Genomic DNA, 17,519 nt, shown 5'->3' with positions numbered 1-17,519 from the left:
CCTCTCTTCCTCCCTCCCTCCTCTCTTCCCCCCTCCCTCCTCTCTTCCCTCCCTCCCTCCTCTCTTCCCTCCCTCCCTCCTCTCTTCCCTCCCTCCCTTCTCTTCACCCTCCCTCCCTCCCTTCTCTTCACCCTCCCTCCCTTTTCACCCTCCCTTCCCTCCCTCCCTTCTCTTCCCCTCCCTCCCTCCCTTCTCTTCCCCTCCCTCCCTCCCTTCTCTTCCCCCTCCCTCCCTCCCTTCTCTTCCCCCTCCCTCCCTCCCTTCTCTTCCCCCTCCCTCCCTCCCTTCTCTTCCCCCTCCCTCCCTCCCTTCTCTTCCCCCTCCCTCCCTCCCTTCTCTTCCCCCTCCCTCCCCTCCCTTCTCTCCCCCTCTCTCTCTCGCTCAGCGGCACGAACAGCTGCAGAATTCTCCCTGGCTGAAGCACTTTCACACAGGTAGGAAGATGGTTTATTTAATCTTTTCTTGGCTTATAAATGTTTATTCAGGTTGGATTTATTTGTATAATATTTGTAGAAGTATAAATAAGGATTTATTGTCGAATTTAATGAGTTTCCCTTCCCCCACCTCGTTCTGGACGCCTAATTTGTAACCTGCACCTGATTTTTTAATGTGTAGAACAGGTTTTTTCAGTTCTACAAAAATCTTCACTGGCTCCATTCTACTTTAGTTTGGAGTACATTTTCACTGTGGAAACTTTCAAATCAGGCGTCAGTGGCCGGACACGCCCCCTTTTGAAGAAAAAATTCTGTTCTAAACTAGAACTGTTCTACCTGACTAGAACTGCAGAAAAAAAAATGTGGAGAATTGCGATTTCTAAAATAGTCCGTTCTCCACCAGTTGCTCCTAAAAATCAGGCGCGAATCATGTGGAAACTTGGGCCCATAAAAACACCCATCAAACATTACCCTTTACTTCCTGCCCGAGCCAATTTTGGATCCAACTTGCCACTTTGTCCTGGATCACATGGGCTTTTACTTTCATGACCAGTCTACCATATGGGACCTTATCAATGCTTTGCTAAAATCCATATACACTACATCATACGCACAGCCCTCATCAACCCTCCTGGTTACCTTCTCGAAAAATTCAATCAAGTTAGTCAGACACGACCTTCCCCTAGCAAATCCATGCTGACTGTCCCTGATTAATCCGTGACTTTCTAAATGTAGATTTATCCTGTCCCTCAGGATTTCTCCATTAATTTTCCCACCTGACTGGCCTGTAATTACTCGGTCGATCCCTTTCTCCCTTCTTAAACAAAGGTACCCACATTAGCAGTCCTCCAGTCCTCTGGCACCACACCTGAAGCCAGAAAGGATTGGAAATTGATGGTCAAAGCCTCTGCTATTTCCTCTTTTGCTTCACTTAACAGCCTGGGATACATTTCACCCGGCCCGGGGACTTTCAAAGCTGCTAAATTCCTTAATACCTCCTCTCTCACTATGTCTATTTCATCTACTATATCACACTCCTCCTCCTCGATAGCAGTATCTGCATCGTCCCTCTCTCGTGAAAACAAACGCAAAGTTTCATTAAGAACCATACCAACATCTTCCGCCTCCGCACACAGATTACCCTTATGGTCTCTAATAGGCCCTACTCTTTCTTTAGTTATCCTCTTGCTCTTAATATATTTATAAAACATCTTTGGGTTTTTCTTGATTTTACTTGCCAAGAGTGTCAGCCTAAATTTTTATGCTCAAGTCTCTGACTCAGAGGCGAGGGTGCAACCCACTGAGCCATGGCTAGCACTCTATTTAATGCACTTGGCCTTTACTTTTACGGAGTTTGGCGGAACGGTGGGGAAGAATGTCTTCTCATCGGAAGTCAGGTTTGAGGCTTGAGGCAATTCAAATGAGCAACATCTAGTATCACAATGCCCCAGTACATCAGTTACATCAGCTTTTGACCACTGATAAACATTTTTATTGTCTTCAATATCGCTCAACTGGGATTTTTTCCAAGTGATAAACCAATATATTATAATTAACAGAAGAGCAGTACACTGGAAATTCTATTGCTGTGCGACTCTTGTTAGTAAAGCTTTGCAGGTTAAATAAGCTTTATAAATGGCAAAAGCTTTTAACTGGATGACAAAAAGGATAATTAATGCCATAAATTAGACAAAATTAATTTTTTTCACCCAATATTAAGTTTTAAAATTCGTGCCAAATATGAGATTATCAGAATTAATCCGTGATACAGCAAAGAAAATAAAGTGAGATATGCAAATAAAATGTAAATGGTAATAGTTTATATATCAGATAATATCAACCACTGTAGGACTCAGCATTCCACAGCATTCCCAAGATACTCTGATATTTTGTGTTGGCTAAACATCTCTTTTGTCCTGAATTTTCGCAGTGATTGTACTGAGCTACCTTCAGCATGTGCTCACAAGAGTTATCACAAAATGCACAGAAACAGCAAGATTGCTCAGATATTTCATTAAGCAGTAAAGAAATAAAAATTGTTCACCTGGCTGAGATGGGTGCCCCACATTAACGGCTAATTGCCACTTCAGCAATGAGTGCCATGTGTGGAAAATCATGAGGTTAATGATAACCAGTTACTGATAAACAGCTCAGGGGTTTTCTTCTCACCAACCCTGAACACCTCAACATGTTACTGAGTCACGAGCAGCATTTTTTGGAATTTTGGCTAAACTTTCTCCCTTAGTAAGTACCAACAAAAAAATTCAGATTAACTATGAATCATGGTTGCGTATGTGGTATTTTGTTTGGAGAATGTGTGCGGGGGGAGGGGTGTCTGAGAAGAGTCAGAGGAACTGACTAAAAGCACAATCACTATTTTTGAAGGCAGCTTTTGAAGGTCGGGCACGACGTACAAAGATGGAGGGGTTTAGGGACAGTGCTCCAGAGTACAAGAGGAAAATGACGAAGCCCTGTTTCCAATGGTCGAATGGCAGGATGGCAAAACACACAGCAGACCAAATGGTGGAAGAACAGAACGTGCAGGTAAAGACATAGGGCCCAAGTTTCCACACGATAAAAAACGGGCGCCCCTCCGAGCTGGGCGCCCGTTTTTCGCGCCTAAAAAAAAAAATCGCGATTCTGGAGCGTTCTGCAGCTCCTTGTCTGCCTGGCGCGTCACCCAACGGGGCGGAGCCTACACTCGCGCCGATTTTGTAAATGGGAGGGGGAGGGTACTATTTAAATTAGTTTTTTTCCTGCGTTGGAGCGTTCGCGCATGCTCAGTGTGAAAAAAACATTGGCACTCGGCCATTTTTGTAGTTCTTTGTAGCTGTTTAATTTTTAAACATTTTTTTAATAAAAGCACATTGCCATCAGCACTTGCAGTCTCCTCACTGTATTCCCCCCCCCCCCCCCCCCCCCGCGGGAAGAACGGGCGCCTCCTCCCCCCCCCGCCACTGCGGGAAGAACGGGCACCTCCTCTCCCCTCCCCTCCCCCCCCCCCGCAGGAAGAACGGGCGCCTCCTCTCCCCTCTCCCCTCCCCCCCCCGCGGGAAGAACGGGCGCCTCCTCTCCCCCCCCGCCCCCCATGGGCAGAACGGGCGCCTCCCCCCCCCCCCCCGCGCGGGAAGAACGGGCGCCTCAGGCTGACTGCAGAATTCTCCGTGCCTGAAGCACTTTCACACAGGTAGGAAGATGGATTATTTAATCTTTTCTTTGCTTATAAATGTTTATTCAGGTTGGATTCATTTGTATAATATTTGTAGAAGTATAAATAAGGATTTATTGTCGAATTTAATGAGTTCCCTTCCCCCCCCCCCTCCTCGTTCTGGACACCTAATTTGTAACCTGCGCCTGATTTTTTAATGTGTAGAACAGGTTTTTTCAGTTCTACAAAAATCTTCACTTTAGTTTGGAGTACGTTTTCACTGTGGAAACTTTGAAATCAGGCGTCAGTGGCCGGACACGCCCCCTTTTGAAGAAAAAATTCTGTTCCAAAGTAGAACTGTTCTACCCGACTAGAACTGCAGAAAAAAAAATGTGGAGAATTGCGATTTCTAAGATAGTCCGTTCTCCACCAGTTGCTCCTAAAAATCAGGCGCAAATCATGTGGAAACTTGAGCCCATAGTGCCGGAGAAAGTTGCACATGTAGAAAGGGACGAGGCCATGGGGATTTTGAAGCCAGGAATTAAGGATTCTAAAATCAATGCATTGAGGTACGGGGAAGCAATCGACATGGATTGCGTTAAAGTGAGTGGGATTTTGTGCAGAATAGTAATGTACTGTATATCTAATGTCGACATGCCACCTCTCATCTATCCTCTCTCATATACTCTGTCCTTCAAAATCCTTATGCATAGAATTCATTACTCTTCAACCTTCCTACTCTCCTGCTGCCGTCCCAGGCTTGACTCCCTTTTAGACAAGCCTGCAGCTTCCCTCTGTGCCTCTCTTGGCATTCTCCGATAGGCCCACCGTGGCATTCATCGCTATCTCCTCACAAGCAGCAACCCCAACTGTCCCATCCTAATTGCTCACCGACTTTAGTACCCAGTTTGCCCAGGCAGGGCTAACCTTGCAAATCTCCTCCCCGTGCAACTCATTCCTCCAACCAATGACCGTGTGTATTCTGGTAGTAGATCAGCCAACACGGATGTTCTCAAAATTCCTTACAAAATGTCCATTAACTTTCCAACAAGGCCCTTACCATCCATGACCTTATCATGGATAACTGCATTGACATCATGGCACTAACTGAAACTTGACTGTGGGATAATGGCACACTACCTTAAACCGAAGCCTCCCCTCCCAACTATACCTTCCACCACTTGCCCCGCCCAGACCACCGAGGTGGCAGTATAGCTCTCATCACTAAATCATACCTTTGTCTGTCCCCTTACTCCTCCAGCACTTTCTCATCTTTTGAACATCTCGCCTTATTCCACCCGTCCAACCGCTCATTCAAAATTCTCGTTCTCTACCGCCCACCCAAACATGATAAAAACTTTATCGCAGATATATCTTCACTGATTTCCTCCCTCAGCCAAGCAACTTCTCATCCTCGATGATTTCAACCTCTATCTCCACTCATCTTGTGTTCTCTCCTCTGAATTCACTACCATCCTGTCCTTCCTTAACCTCTCCCTACATGTAAATTCCTCAACCCATATTCACAGCCATCCCCTTGACCTTGCAATCTCTGGTGGCCTCGCTATTCCATCTGTAGCAATTAAAGATAAAGCCATCTCTGACCATTTCCTTGAATCGCTCTCATCCCACACACCCCTTCCCCAAACCAAACCTACTTCCTTCTGCATCCGCCCCTGGAAAAAATTCGCTCCAAACTCTCTTACAACTCCACTTATCAACTCTAAACTGTCCAACCGTTGGCCCTCTTTTAACAATGACATTTCTGCAGCCACCGATCTGCTCAGCCGCACCCTCACCACCACCACCTTGGATGCCCTCGACCCTATTAAAATGATTACTCTCTCCCACGCTGACCGTTCCCCCTGGTACAGCCCTCATCTTCGCTCCCTCAAGTCAAAAGGGTGTAGACTTGAATGGATGTGGCGGACAACCGATTTAGCCATTCACCGCCAGATCTGGCTGGAACACAAAACACAATCGGTTCTTACTCTTGTCTACAAACACTGCTCATTTTTCCAGGATCATTCTGCATTGCAAAAATAACCCCAGGCTACTATTCTCTATTGCTAACCGTCTCCTTAAACCCATCTCCACCACATTCACCTCCAACAAGTCTGAAGAGGTCATGGACTTCTTTGTATCAAATTTGAGACCATCCAATTAGCTGCCTCTGCGAGTTCCCTTCCTTCACCTAGCCACAAGGCCAAACTTCATTTGAGGCTCCCACCTGCCCTTGCCCTAAACTTATATTTTTCTCTAGTTTCTCTTTGATCTCCCCTCTTAATTTCTCCAAACTCACCTTATCCATGAGACCCACTTCCTGCTACTTGACCCTATTTGCACTAAATTGCTGACCACCCAACTTCCTTTTCTGGCTCCCATGTTAGCCGAATTCTCTCTCGTCAGAAACTGTTCCCCTCTCCTTCAAATCTGCTGTCATCACCCCTCTCCTCAAAAAAAAACACCCTTGACCCCACTTTTTTTGCTAGCTATCGCCCCATCTTCAACCTCCCTTTCCTGTCCAAAGCACTTGAACGTGTTGTTGCCTCCAAAATCCATGATCATCTTTCCATGAATTCAATCTGGCTTTCGTCCCTGCCACAGTACCAAAACTGCTATCAAAGTCACAAATGACATCCTTTGTGACTGTGACAAAGGTAAACTATCCCTCCTCGTCCTTCTGGACTTGTCTGCAGCCTTTGACACAATTGACCATTCCACCCTCCTTCAACGCCTCTCCACCAATGTCCAGCTGGGTGGGACTACACTCGCTTAGTTCCATTCTTATCTATCTAATTGTAACCAGAAAATCTTCAGCAGTGGCTTCTCTGCCCACTCCCGCATCATTATTACCTCTGGTGTCCCCCTAGGTCGGTCCCCTCTTATTTCTCATCGATATGCTGCCCCTTGGCGATATCATCTGAAAACAAGGAGTCAGTTTCCACATGTACGCAGACGACACCCAGCTCTACCTCTCCACCACTTCTGTCGCGCCAGCTTTGGTCTCTAAATTGTCAGATTTCTTGTCCGACATCCAGTACTGGATGAGCAGAAATTTTCTCTAATTAAATATTGGGAAGCCTGAAGCCATTATCTTTGGTCCCCGCCACAAACTGCCTTCTCTAACCACTGATTCCATCCCTTTCCCTAGCATCAATCTGAGGGTGAACAAGACTGTTCGCAACCTAAGTGTCATATTTGACCCTGAAATGAGTTTCCAGCCACATATCCGCAGCATAACTAAAACCGCCTTTTTCCACCTCCGTAACATTGCCCGCCTCCACCCATGCTTCAGCTATTCTGCTGCTGAAACCTTCATTCATGCCTTTGTTACCTCTAGACTTGACTACTCCAACTCACTCCTGGCCGGCCTTCCACATTCCACACTACGTAAACTTGAAGTCACCCAAAACTCAGCAGCCCGAGTACTAACCCGCACCAAGTCAAGATCACCCATTACCCCTGTGCTTTCTGACCTACAATGGTTCCCAGTTAATCAACGCCTCAGTTTCAAAATTGTCATCCTCGTTTATAAATCACTCCATGGACTTGCCCCTTCCTATCTCTGTAATCTTTTTCAGCCTCACAATCCCACAAGAGGGTAGAATTCTTTATTAAGATGGAGAGTGACACAGTTAATTCGGAAACTAGGGTCCTGAACTTAAGGAAAGTTAACTTCGACGGTATGAGGCATGAATTGGCTAGAATAGACTGGCAAAGGATACTCAAAGGGTTGACGGTGGATAAGCAATGGCAAACATTTAAAGATCACATGGATGAACTACATCCCTGTCTGGAGTAAAAATAAAACGGGGAAGGTGGCTCAACCATGGCTAACAAGGAAATTAAGGATAGTGTTAAAGCCTATGAATTGGCTAGAAAAAGCAACAAACCTGAGGACTGGGAGAAGTTTAGAATTCAACAGAGGAGGATTAAGGGTTTAATTAAGAAGGGGAAAATAGAGTACGAGAAGAAGCTTGCAGGGAACATAAAAACTGACTGCAAAAGCTTCCATAAATATGTGAAGAGAAAAAGATTAGTGAAGACAAACGTAGGTCCCTTGCAGTCGGATTCAGGTGAATTTATAACGGGGAACAAAGAAATGGCTGACCAATTGAACCAATACTTCGGTTGTCTCCACGAAGGAAGACACAAATAACCTTCTGAATGCACTAGGGGATAGTGGGTCTAGTGAGAAGGAGGAACTGCAGAATATCCTTATTAGACAGGAAATTGTGATGGGGAAATTGATGGGATTGAAGGCTTATAAATCCCCAGGGCCTGATAGGCTGCATCCCAGAGTACTTAAGGAAGTGGCCCTAGAAATAGTGGATGCATTGGTGATCATTTTCCAACAGTCTATCGACTCTGGATCAGTTCCTATGGACTGGAGGGTAGCTAATGTAACACCACTTTTTAAAAAAAGGAGGGAGAGAGAAATTATAGACCGGTTAGCCTGACATCAGTAGTGGAGAAAATGTTGGAATCAATCATTAAGGATGAAAAAGTAGGGCATTTGGAAAGCAGTGACAGGATCGGACCAAGTCAGCATGGATTTATGAAAGGGAAATCATGCTTGATGAATCTTCTGGAATTTTTTTGAGATTTAACTAGCAGAGTGGACAACGGAGAACCAGTGGATGTGGTGTATTTGGACTTTCAAAAGGCTTTTGACAAGGTCCCGCACAAGAGATTGGTGTGCAAAATCAAAGCGCATGGTATTGGGGGTAATGTACTGACGTGGATAGAGAACTGGTTGGCAGACAGGAAGCAGAGAGTCAGGATAAACTGGTCCTTTTCAGAATGGCAGGCAGTGACTAGTGGGGTGCCGCAGGGCTCAGTGCTGGGATCCCAGCTCGTTACAATATACATTAACGATTTAGATGAAGGAATAGAGTGTAATCTCTCCAAGTTTGCGGATGACACTAAACTGGGTGGCGGTGTGAACTGTGAGGAGGACACTAAGAGGCTGCAGGGTGACTTGGACAGGTTAGGTGAGTGGGCAAATGCATGGCAGATGCAGTATAATGTGGATAAATGTGAGGTTATCAATTTTGGGGGCAAAAACATGAAGGCAGAATATTGTCTGAATGGCGGCAGATTAGGAAAAGGGGAGGTGAAACGAGACCTGGGTGTCCTGGTTCATCAGTCACTCAAAGTGGACATGCAGGTACAGCAGGCGGTGAAGGCGGCAAATGGTATGTTGGCCTTCATAGCTAGGGAATTTGAGTGTAGGAGCAGGGAGGTCTTACTGCAGTTGTACAGGGCCTTGGTGAGGCCTCACCTGGAATAGTGTGTTCAGTTTTGGTCTCCTAATCTGAGGAAGGACATTCTTGCGATTGAGAGAGTGCAGCGAAGGTTCACCAAACTGATTCCAGGGATGACTGGACTGTCATATGAGGAGAGACTGGATCAACTGGGCCTTTATTCACTGGAGTTTAGAAGGATGAGAGGTGATCTCATAGAAACGTATAAGATTCTGACGGGACTCGACAGGTTAGATGCGGTAAGAATGTTCCCGATGTTGGGGAAGTCCAGAACCAGGGGACATAGTCTTAGGATAAGGGGTAGGCCATTTAGGACTGAGATGAGGAGAAACTGCTTCACTCAGAGTTGTTAATCTATGGAATTCCCTGCTGCAGAGAGTTGTTGATGCTAGTTCATTGGATATATTCAAGAGGGAGTTAGATATGGCCCTTACAGCGAAGGGGATCAAGGGGTATGGAGATAAAGCAGGAAAGGGGTACTGAGGGAATGATCAGCCATGATCTTGTTAAATGGCGGTGCAGGCTCGAGGGGCCGAATGGCCTACTCCTGCACCTATTTTCTATGTTTTTATGTTTGTAAGATGTCTGCGCTCCTCAAATTCTGTCCCCTTGAACATCCCTCATTATAACTGCTCAACCATTGGTGGACGTGCCTTCAGCTGCCTGGGCCCTAAGCTCTGGAACTCCCTCCCTAAACCTCAATGCTTCTCTACCTCGCTGTCCTCCTTTAAGACGTCCGTTAAAACCTACCTCTAAACAAGCTTTAATTTCTTCTTAAATTTTGCCTTAATTTCTTCTGTGACTCGGTGTCAAATTTATCTGTTTGTCTGTAACACCGTTGTGAAGCGTCTTGGAACGTTTTACTATGTTAAAGGCGCTATATAAATAAAAGTTATTATCTACTTGCGGTAACCAAAGAACAAAGAGAATCCCATTGCTGAGCTCGAAAATCAAGTAATCACACTAGCTCCTACCTCGAGCTAACCAAATCATCTTAACTCCTCAATTTTATTATAACCTTACAACATTTCTTATTTTAATTAAAGGAATACTGAAGGAAGGACGTATGGAAAAAACATATCTGTGAACCTAAATACAACCACTGCACATTTCCAATGTAAAGCTCATTATAAATTGATACTTCCTTAACATAGGAATACGGCAATTGGTGGATGAAAAAAGAGCAGGGTCCATTTTGTTTACCTTCCAATAGTCGCATGATACAATCATGGAGTTGTTTACTAATCATGGCAATCAATATCTATCAATTAGTCTTTACCAGACCCAGGAAGCGAGAATCCACCCCCCCGCTAAAAAAAATGGAGGAGAGCTTTGGAAACTATAAGTCCAAAGTCACATGTTCCTTCCTAGCATGCTACACTAACCATATGTCATGTCTAAAATTACTCCTACATTGCATCCCGAAATATTTGCATTTGAATGAATCAACACTATCTGCTTCCACCGTCTCCCAAGGCAGCCTGTTCCATAGATTTACAAGTCGCTCTCTGAAATAATGTTTCGGTAGATTAGGTTTAAATTTATCTCCCTTCGAGCGCAGGCCATATTCACTGGTGTTACTGTTCTGGACAAGGTAAAACAGCCCATGTCCCATGCACCTTTGGCTTGTTCCCTTAGGTGACGTGTCTCCATCCCCATTTTCAAGAGGACGCTAGCCCTCAAAAAGACTGACGCAGGGTGGTGTCGCAATACTTAACAGAGCTTCTCCAACTTCATTGCTTTATCACAACAAAAGAATGTAACTTTAAGCATATGCATTTGTCCAGGCTGATTATGTCATAAGTGTTACTGAAATATTTTCTGGCAGGACAGCATGTCCTCATAAAGGCCTTCCTTCCACCGGCGACATTCGTGCCTTCCTTCCACCGCCGACTTTCGGGCCTTCCTCCCACCGGCCCCACTCAACGGCTGAGTCTCTATCAAGCATGTGGTGTGCACAATGGCTGTGGCCACTCTTAACCTCTCTGACCTGTCCTCCTTCCACGAAGTGGACCTCTGACCATCCCAATGTCTACCCTCAGCCGGGCCTCGGTTTTCTCACCACCAGACCGAAGGGCGCTGCTAAACACTGAGCTTACGGCTCGCATCCCGCCGTAGGAAACTAGGCTCATGCAGCAGTGTCTGGTCTCCAGTCATCTTGGATCCCCTTGCCATTGGACCAAGACCTTGCTCTGCTAAGCCCGTGTGGTAGCCAGCGTGCAACGGCCGCCCCACGTTAAAAGAACTTGCGCACAGGCATCTTTCACCCTTCAAAATGAAGTTCGGGACCTGGAACATCAGGACCCTCATGGACAACTCTTTATAAATTATACTGTAATACAGCATGAACGAGTTTATAGCCAGCATTACTTTTCACTACTGCATCATATAGGGCCCAAGTTTCCACATGATTTGCGCCTGATTTTTAGAAGCAACTGGTGGAGAACGGACTATCTTAAAAATCGCAATTCTCCACATTTTCCTTCTGGTGATCACTGGATAGTGATTCTGAGCCAGAACTTTAGCTGATTTCCCCCTCCCCAACACAGGACTGCCAAGATCAACTATATCACACCTACTGTAGCATCCATCACCTTTGATCATGTAAGTCAGCAAAGATTGAAGATCAAACCAAGGGCCTTCTCTTTCTTTAGTGTTTTGCAACAACTAGCATGAAACGTGCAATATCCTACTGGGTGTCAGACACAAAATAGCTTTGTACTAGTAACTTTAAGATTTAAGTTTGCCTGGAAACAACTTTCCTCAGAGGATAAAGTCATTTGGTTACAAAATTCAGTAAAATCCAGAGACAGCATTTCAAAGATAGAACTGCAGCAAGTCAAATGATTTATCACTGATTTCCACTGTATAGAATTCCTAATTCAAGCACAAAATGATCCCCAAAGATACTCTGGATACCAAATGTATGGCAGTGTGTCCACACTGATTCACTACTAATTTTCACCTTGGGCATTATACGGTTCGTTTTTGCATGTATTTGCTATTCAGTAACAACAATTTCGTGAATGCAAAACTTGTATCAAAGTTTGCTCAAACTGGCATATCTTTATTTGCAATTAACAATTCTTGCAAATCAAGTGCGCCTTATGAATCTTATCCTGTGATATACAGTGGATATAATTCTTTACCCCTCCGATTTTCTCCTTCTTTGACATAGTGTCCAATTTTTTTTTTTAATTTGCCTCTGTGCAGCGCCGCAAGATGTTTTTCTGATGTTGCTGTATAAATGTGAGTTATCATATACATCATTCATATAGACAGTTATGTTACATTTACCCAATCACATTTTGTTCATAGAAACATAGAAAATAGGTGCAGGAGTAGGCCATTCGGCCCTTCGAGCCGGCACCGCCATTCAACAAAATCATGGCTGATCACCCACCCCAGCAGCCCCGCCACCCCACCCCCCCCCAGCCACATCCAACTCCCTCCCGAGCACATCCAATGAATTGGCATCAACAACTCTCCGCGGCAGGGAACCCCACAGGCCAACAACTCCCCAAGTGAAGAAGTCTCTCCCCATCCTAACCCCAAACAGGCCACCCCCCATCCCAAGACCGTGCCCACCCACCGGCTCCGGACCCACCCAACACCGGGAACACTCCACCCGCACCCAACCCGCCCCGTCAGAATCCTTCCCAAATGCCGAACACCCCCGGATGTCGAGCCCCCAGCCCCGACCACCCCGGAGCCACGCCCCCGCGACGCCAACCACACCACATCCACCAACCGCCATCTGCGCAGTCAACCCGTCCACCCCACTCCGAACACTCCCCGCACCGAGGCACAGAGCCCCCAGGCCCGCCCCTCCAACACACTTCGCCGCCCCCCCCCCAGACTTCCGCTGCAATGTGGCCCCTCCCGTCCCCCGCCCTGGGTTTCTCCGCTCCCCATCTCCACCACTCTCCCCTCCATTCCCCGCCCCCGTCTCACCTCTGCCTCCAGTACAGGCTCCCATCTTGGGGGCGGTAGCCTTCTGGGGCTGGGAATTTTAGCCCCCAGCGTGGAAGTCCTGCTCCCGCCACAGAATTGGCCTTACCACCCCTCAATGGAAGCGAAGTGCAATTTCCCACACTCCACTTCCTTTGGGGGCAGTTACCAGGGCACGACTGGATGCTCCTATGACAGTTTGAACTGGTGCTCTCCACTCTCTGTCCTGTGACTATTGTTATTGAACTCGGTATCCTCCAACTCACCACAAGCAAAACTATGGGAGGTCTGCTAACATGTTAAAGCAACAGACAGACGTCAGCCCAGATCAGCTTTTCGACTGACAGTTCACTGTACCTAAACGACGATGTTCTTTGGGCACCTTAACACTATAAAGGCATCGTTTTTAAATTGATCATCCCCTGGTTCAATATAGCAATTTTAAAAGAATTGACGGTGATTGGACACTGAACCAAGCAACACGCTCTCTAAAAGTCAAGATAGATAGATTTGCATTTTATAGCACCTTTCATGACCTTAGGTCATCTCAAAGCACTTTACAGCCAATGAAGTATATTTGAAGTGTAGTCACTGTTGTAATGTAGGAAACGCAGCAGCCAATTTTCACACAGTAAGCTCCCACAAATAGCAATGGGTTAATTGACCAGACCATTGTTTTAGCAACATTGGTTGAGGGATGTTGCCCGGTACACAAGTGAATACCCCTGCTTTTCCTCAAAAATAAACAGGTTCAACCCAACCCGATGAGATCACTCATTGCCTTCGGGAACACTAGTATGGAAATGACATGCGGGGCTTTAACAAAGAATGATGCAGATACATCTCATTTACTGCAAATTCTTCCACAAGTGCCCCAATATGCGACCCATGTCCTTACTAAACCACTGTCATGTGTGGCTCAGTGGGTAGCACTCTCACCTGAGTCCGAAGGTTGTGGGTTCAAGTCCCACTCCAGAGAATGGAGCACAAAAATCTAGACGGACTCTCCCAGTGCTGCACTGTCGGAGGTGCCATCTTTTGGCTGAGACATTAAACCGAGGCCCAGTCTGCCCCCTCAAGTGAACGTAAAAGATCCCGTGGTACTAACAAAGAAAATAGGTGCAGGAGTAGACCATTCAGCCCGTCGAGCCTGCACCGCCATTCAATGAGTTCATGGCTGAACATGCAACTTCAGTACCCCATTCCTGCTTTCTCGCCATACCCCTCGATCCCCCTAGTAGTAAGGACTATATCTAACTCCTTTTTGAATATATTTAGTTAATTGGCCTCAACAACTTTCTGTGGTAGAGAATTCCACCACTCTCTGGGTGAAGAAGTTTCTCCTCATCTCGGTCCGAAATGGCTTACCCCTTATCCTTAGACTGTGACCCCTGGTTCTGGACTTCCCCAACATCGGGAACATTCTTCCTGCATCTAACCTGTCTAAACCCATCAGAATTTTAAACGTTTCTATGAGATCCCCTATATCAAAAAAGAGCAACGGAGTTCTCCCCAGTGCACTGGACCGATATTTATCATTCAATCAACATCACTAAAAACAAATCATCTGGTCATTATCACATTGCTGTTTGTGGGAGCTTGCTGTGTGCAAATTGGCTGCCGTGTTTACGATTTTACAACAGTGACTACACTTTTTGAAGTACTTCATCGCCTGTAAAGCGTTTTGGGATGCACTGAGGTGGGCTCTATCAATGCCAGTTCCTTCATCTCCCCCCACCCACCCACCCCAGGTTACTTCTGTTGTTCCCAGCCCTTCCATCCTGTTGCCCCATTGTTCTGGCCCACAGTGATCCTCCCACAGCCCTCTACCCCAGGCTCCCTATCTCAGCTCCCAACCAACAGAGCCTGCTGCACCTCCAGTACCTCCCCCCAACCCCCAGTCCCGAATCGCCCCCAGATGCGTCCACCCAGTCCCACCAGGTCCCCCAATCTCCCTATCCCCAGGTCCCCACAGTGCCCCTGCCCTGAGACCCCCAATGCCGGGGCCCCTGTCCCACTATGCTGAGACTCCCAGTGCCGGGTCCCCCAGTGCCTCTGGTGCCGGGGCCCCTGCCCCGCAGTACTCAGACCAGACTCGGGCCTCTCTCTCTCACCCTTTGTAGTAGGTTTTCATCCGGATCTGGTGCTGATTCTCCGCCGTGTAGGACATCATGCTGTCCCGGTTGGTGGGCATCTCCCTGTCGGAGTCCCGCAGCCCGGCCGCCCGCATCCACCGGCCCGGGGAAAGCGCTCGCCCTGCGCTAACTGCCTGCTCCGCTCCACTCGCTCTCCGGCCGCCGGACAGCCGCCGCCCGCCAACCGCCAGCCCGCTGCGCGCGCACCCCGACCCGGCCCGGCCCGGCCCACCGCCAGCAGCAGGGGGAGGGTGCGCATCCATAACACCCAACATTACCGCAACAAATATTTCACAAAAAATATCGCTGACAGTACTGAAGACGCAGTATATTCATATTTATAATCTGCGCCTGCATCTGGAGAATGATTTTTTCAGTCACAACTGCCTGAAGTTGAACAATAGATTGAGCCTCACACCCCTACGTTCTCTATTGAGACTGGCCGCATTCCAGACCCTGCGTCAGGCTCATTCCGGATCAGTACGCATGCGTATACCACGATGCTCTCTGGGATTTGTAGTCCGGGCCACCTACAGAGACTTGCTGAATCACCTGGTGTGTTCCTGATGCAAGGTGCAGAGCAGAAAGGCAAACTTGCATATATGAGAGAGAGAGAGAGAGAGAGAGAGAACCTTTCAGGACCACCAGACGTCCCAAAGCACTTCACAGCCAATAAAATACTTTTTTTGTAGTGTAATCGCTGCTGTAATGTAGGCAATGTGGCAGCCAATTTGTGCACAGCAAGCACCCACAAATAGCAATGTGATAATCATAGAAATTTACAGCACGGAAGGAGACCATTTCGGTCCATTGTGTCCACGCTGAATGACCAGATTATCAGTTTTAGTGATGTTGGGAATGGGATAAATATCAGCCAGCACACCAAGGATAACTCCCCTATTCTTCAAATAGTGCCATGGGATCTTTTATGTCCACTTGAGAGGGCAGTTTAACATCTCATCCAAAAGACAGCACCTCCGACAGTGCAGTGCTCCATTAGTACAGTCCCTCTGACAGTGTAGTGCTCCCTCAGTACTGCCCCTCCGACAGTGTGGCGCTCCCTCAGTACTTCACCTCCAACTGTGCAGCACTCCCTCAGTACTGTACTGGGAGTGTCAGCCTGGGTTTTTGTGGTCAATGGACTTGAATCCACAACCTTTGACTCAGAGGCGAGAGTGCTACCAACTAAGTCACAGTTGAGACCTGTTTACCTGTTAGTACATTCATTTTTTGTTTGTGGTTTTATTTGGAGGAGTCAGCTCTTAGTTCCAAATGTAGATTTTATAAATGCACATCTATCCATGTTAATGGATAGTTTAGAGGATTGGCTAACTAACAGAGAACAGAGAGTCAGGATAAATGGTTCATTCTCTGGTTGGCAACCAATAATTAGTGGGGTGCCGCAGGGATCAGTGCTGGGACCCCAACTATTTACAATCTATATTAACGACTTGGAAGAAGGGACTGAGTGTAACATAGCCAAGTTTGCTGACGATACAAAGATGGGAGGAAAAGCAATGTGTGAGAAGGACACAAAAAATCTGCAAAAGGACATAGACAGACTAAGTGAGTGGGCAAAAATTTGGCAGATGGAGTATAATGTTGGAAAGTGTGAGGTCATGCACTTTGGCAGAAAAAAATCAAAGGGCAAGTTATTATTTAAATGGGGAAAGATTGCGTGCAGTTTTGGTTTCCATATTTACGAAAGGATATAGTTGCTTTGGAGGCAGTTCAGAGTAGGTTCACTAGGTTGATTCCGGAGATGAGGGGTTGAGTAGGGTTAGGCCTCTACTCATTGGAGTTCAGAAGAATGCGAGGTGATCTTATCGAAACATTTAAGATAATGAGGGGGCTTGACAAGGTGGATGCAGAGAGGATGTTTCCACTGATGGGGGAGACTAGAACTAGAGGGCATGATCTTAGAATAAGGGGCTGCCCGTTTAAAACAGAGATGAGGAGAAATTTCTTCTCTCAGAGAGTTGTAAATCTGTGGAATTCGCTGCCTCAGAGAGCTGTGGAAGCTGAGACATTGAATAAATTTAAGATAGAAATAGACAGTTTCTTAAATGATAAGGGAATAAAGGGTTATGGGGAGCGGGCGGGGAAGTGGAGCTGAGTCCATGATCAGATCAGCCATGATCTTATTGAATGGCGGAGCAGGCTCGAGGGGCCGTATGGCCTCCTCCTGTTCTTATTTCTTATGTTCTTATATTTTCAAACGTAGATTCCCTGTGAAGCGCTTTGGGACGTTTTTCAACAGTGAAGGTTTATAAATGCACGTTATTGCTGTTGTAAAATTGCATGCTTCTATCTTTTTGCATTTGCCTATGTAGCTCTATAACAAATCCAACATCTCCAACAAGACTTTATCACAATGGAGCAGGAAATAATTTGGGCATTAATTGAATTTAGAAAAATTGTTTGGTGCAGACAAAGAGTTCGATGACTCATCATGGGAGTGTTGTGCTCATTATTTGTTTTACAGTCACCAAGGCCAATTATGTACAGCGTACAAGGAGGTGACCTACGGGGTGCCATTAATAACACTCTTCCCTTTCAACAGTGCATTGCGTCATCCCCT

The 17,519-nt window shown here is 46.5% G+C and overlaps 1 protein-coding gene across 2 annotated transcripts in view; it reads right to left on the bottom strand.

Moving 5' to 3' along the window:
* Nucleotides 1-15,128, bottom strand: part of prkci (protein kinase C, iota) — a 162,418-nt gene extending 147,290 nt beyond the window's left edge. For both annotated transcript variants that reach the window (XM_070883809.1, XM_070883811.1), the window contains exon 1: nt 14,918-15,128. In XM_070883809.1, the coding sequence (XP_070739910.1) occupies nt 14,918-15,033 (116 nt within the window). In that variant the 5' untranslated portion in view covers nt 15,034-15,128. The remainder of the gene's footprint in view (nt 1-14,917) is intronic.
* Between the last annotated feature and the right edge of the window lie 2,391 nt (nt 15,129-17,519).

This window comes from Pristiophorus japonicus, chromosome 6, assembly GCF_044704955.1.
Source record: "Pristiophorus japonicus isolate sPriJap1 chromosome 6, sPriJap1.hap1, whole genome shotgun sequence".
In the NCBI taxonomy this organism is placed as follows: Eukaryota; Metazoa; Chordata; class Chondrichthyes; family Pristiophoridae; genus Pristiophorus; species Pristiophorus japonicus.
This window is presented reverse-complemented; position numbering and strand designations above follow the sequence as displayed.